This window comes from Empidonax traillii, unplaced genomic scaffold (assembly GCF_003031625.1).
Source record: "Empidonax traillii isolate 1590-97213 ecotype Southwest subspecies unplaced genomic scaffold, ASM303162v1 scaffold682:size344182, whole genome shotgun sequence".
Lineage (NCBI taxonomy): Eukaryota > Metazoa > Chordata > Aves > Passeriformes > Tyrannidae > Empidonax > Empidonax traillii.
In genome coordinates, this window is record NW_020955875.1 from 117,103 (window position 1) to 128,549 (window position 11,447).

General features: G+C 42.2%; 1 protein-coding gene across 1 annotated transcript in view; it reads left to right on the top strand.

The window, feature by feature from the left end:
• The window catches only part of LOC114065617 (serine/threonine-protein kinase ULK4-like), a gene marked incomplete at its 5' end in the record, with an annotated part of 122,759 nt that extends 112,003 nt beyond the window's left edge, over positions 1-10,756 (top strand). Inside the window, 2 exons of the mRNA XM_027899669.1 lie at positions 7,377-7,465; positions 10,361-10,756. Of these exons, the coding sequence (XP_027755470.1) occupies positions 7,377-7,465; positions 10,361-10,445 (174 nt within the window). The remainder of the gene's footprint in view (positions 1-7,376; positions 7,466-10,360) is intronic.
• Positions 10,757-11,447: the final 691 nt, after the last annotated feature.

Here is an 11,447-nt window from a genome sequence, read left to right on the forward strand (position 1 = left end):
GATCCAGCAAGGTGAGGACAGGCAAGCTGCCTGGAAGCCGTGGAAGAGGGATCCAAGGGGCTTGCAAATTTTGTGTCAGCTCAGTATGTGACTCTATTTAGCTAAAGCTGATGTTTGAGGTAGCTGGGATCATGGTTTGGACCGAATGAGACTTCTCTGAAGTGGTACCTCAGGGGAGCTGCTGACGCACAGGTGACAGAGGAATCTGTGCTTGCAGATGAGATCACCAGCAATAGGGTGGCAGGTGGTTATTTTTAATGTTATATTGATGTTGGGCTGGCTTATGAGCATGCATAACTTGTCAACACTGCAACCCTATGTGGAAGTCTCCTGCAGTACCTTTGAGACATGTTTTGCCAGACAGGACTGCTGAAGTTGTTGTGGTCAACTGGTTATATAATGGATGTGAAGAGGTTGCCCTATCCATTTCTGTTAAGTCAGATACTTTAACCTCAAGGCAGAGAGTGGAAACTGCAATAGTGGATGTTTTCTGGACTGTAAAGACATCTTAAATTCCTGAAAGTGATCTGAGAACACTACTTGCAGTAAAACCAAATTTAAAAAAATCAAGACAGAGAGCCGTTTTCTGTTCAATAATTACCCTGCGGTTTTACAGGTCTTCTCTTATGCTCAGATAATGCCCCTTAGAGTTGGTAATTTTTCAGTTTTACAATAATCACAGAGCACGTCTCTGTGTGCAAAATGTATATGCTGAAGGGCAGAGAGTAGCCTCAAAGTGGAAAGTGTCAAGAAACATCCAAAATCAATTAACAATTATATAGCGTGTGGGAGACATTCCTTGTCTCTCTCTGAATAGTTCCTGAGACAGTGTGGCTTTCAGACTGCCAGGAAACTGGTACAGTTCCAAGTTACCGGTAGGAATTGCTTTGAACTTAGAATAAACCTGCCCACACGTATACAAATTAGAAGAAAACAAAACACATCGAATGAAATCTTGGCCTTATCAAAATCAAAAGAAGTTTGCTGCTGACTTCAGTGGAACAGGAATTTTATCCATAAAAAGGAAAAAAAAAAAAAGAGATTTTTGAACTCTAAAATCAGAGATAAGCTGTCTGATGTAGTGTGTGTTTTCTTTCCTTTTTTTTTTTTTCGGTCACAGATACCTGCTTGTTTTCACATGTATTTGCAGGATCTGAAGGCCACAAAGTCTTTGTAATTGGGTGTCTGCAATCCCTGACTGCAGTGTGCTTGCCAAAGCACACCTGGAACACTCATGCTTTTGTAACTTTCATTTCTTGTTTTTATGGTCCAGCAGCATTGCTCAGGCCTGTTCAAATGAGTTGGGAATTAGTAACATAAATATAACTTGTCCTACTTGATTTGTTCTTCCCACACACACATTCCGTGTCTCTCTCCAGCTGAACCATGTGTAGAAAAGGGAGTAGAGCAAGGAGGCAATGCCAGGAAGGTTTTTGCCCTTTCAGAATGAGCTGACATTATGGAGAGCAAAAATAACTTGTGACCGTCCTAGTGAGTGTACGATGTATCTGCGAGCACACTGTCCTACACTAGCATAGCCTGGCAAGAGTTACCATTAATTTTCCCTGAACAACCTGTAAATTGGCTGTGTCTTAACACTTTAAAGGGTCCTATCCCATGTACCTGCTGAGAGCCCGTCTAACCAATGTCAGATTAAACACCTCACAAAAGATCACTGTATTTATCTGGGAATTTTGTTGCTAGTTCTAGTTGTTTTGCTTTTATCTTTTAGAAAATTTCTGCCATAGATATCAAATTGGCCTTAATAGCTAGACTGCTTCCCTGGTAAATGTGAATTCACGTTGGATTCTCCAACCTGCAGAGCCATGCTTCTTGCCTCCCTGCCAAGTCCATGTTATTCGCTCCAAACCTCCCTGCCTCTCTCCATCCAGTGGAAATGGTGCTGCAGCAACAAAAATGTGACCTTCACTTGCCTAGAAAAGGGGAGAGGACTACAGGAGAGCACAGGGGCCCATAGCCTGCTGTGGGGGCATTGAGAAAAGGCTTGAAATTTTGATCTCTGTTGTCTGGACTGTGAGTTTTCATTTGCTGTGTTAGCAATCTGAGCTCCAGAGAGGAGAGCGAATATTGGGTAACTTCATTCTCAGCGAGGAGGTTTCCCTGCCCTTCAGCAACTACTATGTGCTCCCCATGCATTGTCCAGGTATCTCAGTCTCTACTTGGGATTCCTCCCTCGGGGGCTGATGATTAAAACATAATCATTATAGCCTCGAGTTTATAGGCTCCAAATTCTTTATTGGGTCTGACCCTTCGTTACGCAAAGGTAGGGCTACATTACTCTGTAACGTGCAGGCCTACAGAAGTGACAGACCCATTTGGTCTGTCATGGGAAGTGATGAGTTCATTTGTTATACTTCCTCCAGGTGCTGCTAGCTCAGTGTATATGTTTGAAGAGCAATTTATAATGAAATAAATGCTTATATTTAGTAAGTCCACAGCCAATGGACCTGTTAGTTTTCGTTCGTCTGAGTGACTCCCTTTGCAGTGTTTGCTTGGTTATTGTGCTCTTCCATTGAGAAGGAATGGCTGCATGTTTCTGGCCGTGTCATCACGAGTTGTGAGCGACAAACCAAGTGACATGATTTATTTGATTACTGCAGTGCTTGTGAATAGCTCAGCACTGACAGCCTGGGAGGAAAAGTACCATTAAATGCCCTGGGATAGGCATAAGATGGGTCACAACACTAGAAGGTTTTCTCTTCCAGCCCAGGCGTTGTGCCTCATTTCTGAAGTTACCATCCTATTGACTTATTTGCTGGGCTGTCACATCAGCTATAGCAGTATTTTTGACACCACTACATTTCGTGACATTTGTTCCTTAAAAAATGGGAATAAGGTCACACTAAGCAGCTGTGAATAGCCATCAGCTTTCAGTCACCACCAGCCTGGATGACATTTGAAACAGCAGCTTTGGTTGGGGATGAAAGGCTCTGTGTCCTACTAACAGTGCCTTCAGCCAGTCAAAGATGGAAGTAGGAATGAGAAGTCTGAGATGCATGTTTAAAATTGCAGAAACAGCACTTACTATGAAGACATCCTTTGAAATAGCGTCTAGAGGGCAATAGGAGTGTGCTTTATTCTTTAATTTTTTTTTGGTCTGAAAACTTATTTTTTAAAATTATATTTCATATCTTACATGGGGTCCCAGTTAGTCCGCAGAAAAAATATACTGCTGATTGGTTTTACTGTAGTATATAGCTGAAAATACAATTTCCATTCACAGAAAAGCCTCTAACAGGGTAAGTGACACTTTTTTAACAGTATGTGTCAATATTTAAGTGATGCCAACACTGGACCTACAAGCATCTGGTGGTTCTGATAAACCATGGCAGCTCCTGTGTTACCAGTGCTCTCACCCAGTGTCAGTAAAGTTGAGCAAAAACTGAGTACCTGCAAATGTAATTAGCTTAATTTATTAAATATTTATGAAAAAGTGAGAAAGCATCACTTTATGAGGTTAAAATAGGTGTGTTTTGGAAAGACAAAAAAACTAGTTTATGAGAAAGAGCATTTTGAGGTGTCTTGCTTGTATCTGTATATACAGACACGGTGGTGGCTTGTAGAAAAGCATCTGTTGAGCATGCAAATGGTAAACATCTCAGCAGTTGTTTATTTGAGAAGATAACACTTGAAGATGCTGATACATATGCTCCCAAAAGCCTTTCCTCAACCAAGAAGAAGTTTCAAATAAAAAACTCCTTATTTTTGCATTATTTCCGAGTTTACATCACAGACATCAAGCTTTTGGGTTACTTGAAACCTCAACAGAGAAGGAGCGTTTCTTTCTCTTCAAAATGGCAAGAGAGTAGTTTACTGCCTAGGTCATTTGTCTGAGTTGTAAATTACAAAGCATGAGTTATGACTAATCAGAGAAAGCCGTATTATGAAACCAACCTCAAGAAAAATAATTGTCCCCTAAGTTTCTATGCTTTCTTGATATTTGAATTGCAAAAATCACTTCTTAGAGCAAGAATACAAAACTCCTCAATTTATTACTGAAGTCAATATTCCAACTGATGTTTTATATTGTTTCTATTCCTGCACTCATCTTTAGCAGCACCATAATAGCTGAACAGTTTTCCTAAATTTTAGGAAATACTGATCTTTACATATCAACTATGGTATTTCTTATGGCTCATTCTTGTTTAATAGGACTGAAAAGGGGAAAACTGCTGAATGGTTGTGGGCTTCATGAAGAAGAGTAATTTTGAAATTCTTGTCAAATTGCAGTGAGTGTACAACTAAACTGAGATTTAATTACGTTTTTAATTAAAGGAATAGCTATTGATTATGTCATTGAATCTGTGTTGTAACCAGCCCTAACAACTAGCAATATTAAACCAGATCATTAAACTAGTTGTTAAAATTCCATATTAATGAGAACAAGACTGGTGTGGATAAAAGGCACTGCAATGCTAGGTAGAAGAAAAAGATAACAAAGTAAAAAATACCTTAATTTCTCAAATTTTGGTGAATGATGGTTTTATGTCCTGTCATTATTTATTATAATCCATGGATTAAAATGAAGATGAAAATGGAACACTTTTTAAATAAGAAACATGGGTAAAGTTTCATCTTAAAGGTGAACAGTGATTCAGATAATATTTCTCACAAGCTCATGTGAAGCAGGATATAATCTGTCCTATTCCAGAGACCTTCCGATTGCTCAGGAGCAACCACGTCTACTACTCAGGCGGAGATAAAGGGCAAATAAATGCCAGCGGTCAGAGCAGTAACAGCATGGGAGTACTGACAAAACCACAGGCAGCTGTGGTTGAGCTGGCTGCTGACAGCTCACCCTGCATCCAACCTGCAGTTTTCCTGCTGCCACAGAGCCGGTTCTCGCCCAGGCCCATGGGGCGGATGCCTGGTGGTCAATAGGAAGCCGTTTTCTGGGCACTGGTGATGGAGAGCAGATGGGAAACCCCAGCTGCCCACCTGAATGTGAGCAGCCCCGTTTTGTCTGTGCAGGTTCTCTGTGGGTGTGGGTGGCACTGTGGGTGTAGGTGGCACTGCTGACTGGCAGGCCAGTTCTTTGCCAACACCCCTTGGCTTGTGTGAAGCTGTTATTTGGTACTCTCGAGAAAAAGTGTTCTAAATTTGGTTTAGACTTAATTTAAGTGATTTTAACCTGGAGGCAGCTTGTGCTGATCTCTTCCCTCCTTGTGCTACCACTTTTACTGCTGAAATGATCTCACTGGAGCATTTTGTTCAATGGGAGTAGCCCCTATGGATAATTACTGCAGGAGCCCATTGCTTGTGGCTGAAAGCTGCTCTGAACAGTGAAGTGTAACAGGGAGATGGGGTAGATGATCTCATGGGTATTTCTGTTTCTGTCTGTTACAATTTCTGTGCATATAAAACCATTTTAATCCTTTCCATTCAAGTGCATTGTATGCACAGAAATGTTTTCTAAGTAGTGACACAAGGCATGCTGCTACACGGGCAAGGTTATAGTCAGACCCTATGACTCAGTTGGACTAAGTTATTGTTTGAAATAGATTGGTTTAGAATGAAACGTTTTTCTTTTTAGCAGATTTTGTAGTTGAGTATATTTTGAATGTTCTGTGTATGATGCCATTGGCTATTTTGTGAAGAGACTATGAGGGTTGTACAGATCTCAGCGCCCAAGAATTAGGATGTAGTAGAATGAGAAATGTCTGTAACCTTTATTTGACTGTGTGGTTTTATGGAGTATGATTCAGTCCTAGTGACTTTCCTTTTCCCATAACCTCTGGCTTCTTTAAGTGTGCAGGTGGCACAACTGTGGCAAGTGCAAAGAATGTGGCAGTGGCTGCTGAGCTGCAGAAAGTGTGGGGAAATGTTTGGTAGAGGCATGAACAGTCTTTAGGAACAGAAAGCAATTTCTTGTGACAAAAGCATTTTTCTTCCTATATTGCTCCTATTATGCATGGTGGTGTTCTCACATTCAGAACCCAGATAACAAAACGTTTTCTGTGTCTAACAAGTAATAAATACAGAAGAGTGGATTACTGAAATATAAACTGAGAGAGTCAGATATAAACCTCAAGACAGTAAAAAGGTTTAATGACCTGTAATCAGGATTTACCAATGATTTGTGCTTAGATAATGGCATCACTGGTTTTTTTTCCAACACACAGGATATCTTTTACTTTACTTCAGGCAGGTCCCTGTTCCTTGTAACTGCTAAACTACAGGATGTTATGATTATAGATGTAGTGACACTGTTGTTGCAGAATCACTGCTGATAAATTATGGTGGGATGGCAGCTGTAAATACAGCTTCTGTTGTGATTTAAGAGGAAGATGTGAAGGCATATTGCCCAGATGCTTGATCAATGGTAAATAGGGCCAGAAGCAGAATGCTAAAACTTGAAAGTCTTTGCCAGATTTTCGGATTTGAAGTCATCGTTTTAAGCATTAACTCCTCCAGTATCAAAATAATCATCTGCTCTGGTCCTCCCCCTCTCCTTTCTCTCCAGCCAAAATTTATTTACCTTTGCAAGCAGGAGCTGACACACAAACCATTTTTTTTTTTCAGTAATTTTTTCGAGATACAAGAGCTTCTTTCAGCAAGCTGCCAAGTGGTCAGTGCCTATTTGAGCTTCAGTGCTTGTGGCTTCATGCCGGGTCCCCTGTGACCTTCCCATTCACCTGCTTAAGTGTCAGGAAATGTGTGGCCGTTTGGAGCTGCGCGGTTGTGCTACTTAAGGCTGGAGATACAATAAACAAGTCATTACAGATTAGTGTAATAAAACACACCAGAGGCAAAATCAGCTATAATCAGGATTCATTTGATGCAAAAAGGGTACATAGCTTTGGTCACTCAGCCCCCTACTCTGTAGATGACAGTCCTGTGCAGGTAATACTCATACTGACTGATGAAATGGCAAGAAAAATGTTAATATATAATTGTTAACTTCCCAGTGATTTTTAACCTGGCTTCTTTCAGAGAAACCCCATGCATCCTGATCTGAAGTCTGGTAGATGCTTGGTTATTTTTTTCCTGAAATGAGAAATGAAAATAACTGCCTCCCCAAGATCTCCCTGGTTTTCAGACTAAAATGGGCTGTATTTGCATTGATACTGAGGATGAAATGAGGATTGGCAGACTGATGTGTGAATTTGCACACATACAGGGACTCAGGACAAGGTCTTATATTGTTCATTAAGCCAAGACATCTTAGACTGTCTCTGCTTAAAATTCAGTCCTATTCAGTAAAAGGGACTTTTTCTCTGGTCTCTTTAATGTCACATTCCATTTACCATTGTAATAAATGCTGTAACTTGTTTCCCTCTCTCCTATCCCTCAAAAAATGACAGAGAGGAATCCTTTGCTAAGCCTTTGATAACGGTTCTTTCTTTTTGTTCCAGATAACTTCAAACAAGAAGCACTTGGAGAGCCTGAAGAATGATGGCAATGCTCTTATCCAAACTCTAGAGAGCCTGGCCCAAACTGCCAGGTGAGTTCCCTCGGGCTTCCAGGAATTTCCAGGGCTGAGAGCGCTCCCCTCCTCTTCTGTCTGCGATGGTCTTCTCCTGTAATTCTGTGCAGTATGAGCGTCTCAGGTTTCTGTCCCTGCCCCCTCCCCGCACTCCCTCCTCCAAAGTGCTCCCATTCAGCACTTACGGCATGCTTTGATCCTTTGATCTCCAGCTGGGTTGAGCCGCAGTGTGCGGCCCAGTCCGGCTCCGTGGGTGTGCCCTGGTGATTTTGCGGCTTGCTTGTTTTTATAAATTTATGATTTTATTGCAAACACTTGGTCTCTATAACCGGATACCTGTCAGTGGTTCTTGGCAGAGTGGACTGGATGCACAATGCGACGTTTGTGCCCTCTTTTAAGGTGACTGTGTTTGGTGCACTTGCAAGCTGATTCCTTTCAAATGTGCAGCTGAGGAACAGAACTGCTTTTGTTTAAAAATACCTGTGGCCTCTCCAAGAAGGCACGAGACTTAGGGGAGTGCCGTGGCCTTCTCTGCATGAACAGAGCTGCTAGTCCCAACAAGTTGGCCAAACCTTAGCTCATCTCCCATAAACTTTGCCTCATCTAATCCCCTGTGGACATATGAATGAATGAATGACTGTTCTCTGCCCCTCAAAACAAATTTTACACTTCTGCTGTGGACTGTTAGGCTTCATTGCGCTCCTGGTTGGACTAAAATTCATGGAGAAGTTGTAGTTTGTAAGTCAGATTTTGAAGCACTAAGAGAATCCTTTCAGTGCCCTTTGTGCTCCCAAATGCAGACTTCTGGAAAATTGGCTCCTCAACATTATGTCAGTGTGGAGAGGAAATACTGGGATGTGCTGAGTGTAAGGAGATGCACTCTGGAACTAACCAAACCTGTTAAGAACAGTCAGTATCCCTCTCACACACTCAGCTGCTGACTCACAGGTTTTTGTATGACACATCATATCTGACTAAAATAAAGCATCAGCTCTCCCCAGGGGAGACATGGGCACCACCACTGAAGATGATAGTGGAGGAAGATGGGGTTTCTTCTGTTAGAACCAGCTTTCATTCTGTTTTGTAGCATTCTAGTGTTAGATGCACTAGACAGCCCCATCACTGTCTTTGAGTGCTTTTCTGGCTTCCTCTATAGTCTGTTATAGTCTATACATTCCTGTATGCAGAAACCACATGGTACAGGGTCCACATAAACAGCACTCACTCTTATTTAACACAAGATGCTCAGTAGATGAAATTCTGGCTGATGCCATTGAGGAGTGGTTTGATACATTAGAGCCAAGTTCCTCTGCTGTGCTGAGCTCCTGCACTGAGAACTCACTGATTTCATTTCCCCTCCTCCCCTTCTTTAGGGAGCACATGTCCCTATCCATTTGCCTCCAGAAGAGACCGAGACACTACAGCCTGGATCTTGGGGCTGTAACGGACTCAGACACGGATAAATTGGCAACAGGCAGGCAGGCAGGAGAAGCCTGGAGTTAGCATGCTTTATCAGATTTAGTTAAATGGCCATTTGTTTATGGAGGGTATGGATATTTTGCCTTCTCTTCAGATTCCCTTATGTTGCCATGTTTCCTTGTGACCTAAAAAACTTTATCTCCTTACCTGTGCTTTGAACCTGGTTAAGGAGCCTCCCTGTATCTCACGCAGAATTGGAAGTGTTTTAAAGAAGGCTACAGCAAAGATCCTGGATGTAAGCCATCCTTGGAGTAGTCCAAGCTCCCAGGCCCTTCCACCCACACACTACCACTGAGTTGAATTGATTGAGTGGTTTTGCTTTGCTCATTTCTTGCAGACAGGTTTCTAATCTCTCACTCTTCCTAAGTGTTAGAAGGGAGATTCCAGCCAAGCAGTCACATGCCAGGAGGAGGGCACTGCTTGGATTGCAGCTGCTTTTGGTGCACCCCTGTTGCCCTGTAGCAGCCATAGGTTATCAAACTCTATCTCTGTGATGCATCCTCAGCTAGTTGCAACAGGTAGTTTTGAGTGACAAAACCAACCCATTTTGCTTAGTAACCACCTGGAATAAAATCTACACTTGAAAATGTGGGCTCGTAGCCATTTCTCAGTGAAGACAGTTGCCAAGATGAATTTAAATCTGAAAATTCAGTTATCTGAAACAAACTGCTGCTCCTTAAGACATTGGCTTACATAGTGTGAACTGATCATTTGGATTTCCTGGCTAGCTCTGCATTGCCCAAAGTGTGGAGTAGCATCAGTAGGTATTGTCATTATCAGCAGCAGGGAAGTTGCAAACTGATCCGCTGCTGTCCTTTCTAAGCTAAAGATGGGGGATGAGAATCTATTAAAAAAACAAAAAGACATGTTTCTGTGGGCAAGCAGCAATGTGTTAGAGCCTCTGTTCCAGTACTAGAAAAAAAATGTCTTTCCAGAAGGAAAAATTTGGTAAAATATGCATCCTAAAACCTTAGGTGAGGAAGCAAAGGGCCCCACCGTTTGAACTCAGGCCTGCAGTGCTGTGGGTGGAGGGGCAGTCCGCCCTCCTTGCAGGAGGTGGGCAACACCCAGAGTGGGTGCAGAGCAGCGCTGCGGTAAGAGGGCTGTATGTGTGAAAACACATCTTTCTGTCAAGCTGGGAATGTGTGTGTATAGATTCATGGGGGACATGATAAATTATATCTTCTTTTTTTAGAGTTTTAACAGAGGAGGTTGAGTGAGGTAGCAGTGACTGGGAATTTGAGCTGAAATTCATTTCTATGCAAGATTTGCAAAAAGGCACTAGTTACCTGTTACCACTTAACAAAAGTGGGCATAGAGTGCAGTTAATGGCTATGCAGAATCTTCTAACATACATAAAGGCAAATGTGGAATTTGAACAATATGCCTTCTCCCTGAGAATGTCTAATATATGTTACTGTTTTTAATTCCTAGCTCTCATGCTGATGTTGCTGTTTCTTCATTGGCATTTGAAATTCTGAGAACAGTAGGACATGGAAATATCAAGACTGCCAAGTGAGCCGGTTTTGACTGGCCCATCGAAATGTGCAGGTTTGTGTGCACTGCTCACCACCTCGGTCCTGCAGGAGCATCTTCAGATGAGCTGAGCAGATGTAACTAATTTATCAAGCTGAGTTGTAGCGTATGTAGGAATTTGGGAGGGTTCAGGAAGGGAGGGAAGCTGGTTCTAGGGGGTGGTTTGTTTCTTAAACCCCTGTAAGGATGAATTCTTGGTTACTACTTTACCTTGTTGGCATTACATAATGCAGCTCAAGTTATCTGACAGTTTGGAAGTGTAAATTAAATAAATAGTACAGTTATTTCACAATATAAAGTGTTTCACTATTTTAAGCTGCTATTAGAAATGCTCATTTATCTTTTGGACCAGATGACTGCCCTGGCTGTTCATCTTAAGGGGTCCCCTCATGCTTGTGACTGGCACTAAAAAATACCTTTTTATCAAGACAGATGATGTTCTTCACCTCAAGCAACCAGAACCAACCCCTGTGATCACACAGAGGCTGTGTATGGATGATACACGTTACCAGGTTTTTAGCCAGTAGCATGAATTTTGTGTGTGTGTGCCCCTCTGTTTCCTGCACAGCCTAAACTGCACTGGTGGAGTGTCATTCCCAGCTGCCCATGCTCCTGGCTGGAGCTCTTCCTCGGAAACAGGTGTGATGATGATCCTGGCAGTTTGGCATATCCCTAGGAAAAACTGGTACCCTAGGAAGGATCCCTTAGAGCTTCCAGATACCACAGTGTGTAAAGAGTTAGTCTTCTCCATATATGCTATGAAGACCACTTCTTTCTTAATGTCTGTCTGTCAGCGCAGCAACTCTCACTTTCCCACCACACCTGCCAAACACAGGTGCCTATTGGGAATTGCTGCTACACCACCTGCTCTTGGACAGCCCAGTTATCCACGGGATATGGAGAAATGCAAACACCCCTGGGTAAACAGATTTCACTGTGTGTTTTAAAGGAATTATTTTCTCATATTACTTCAGATATCTCTGTG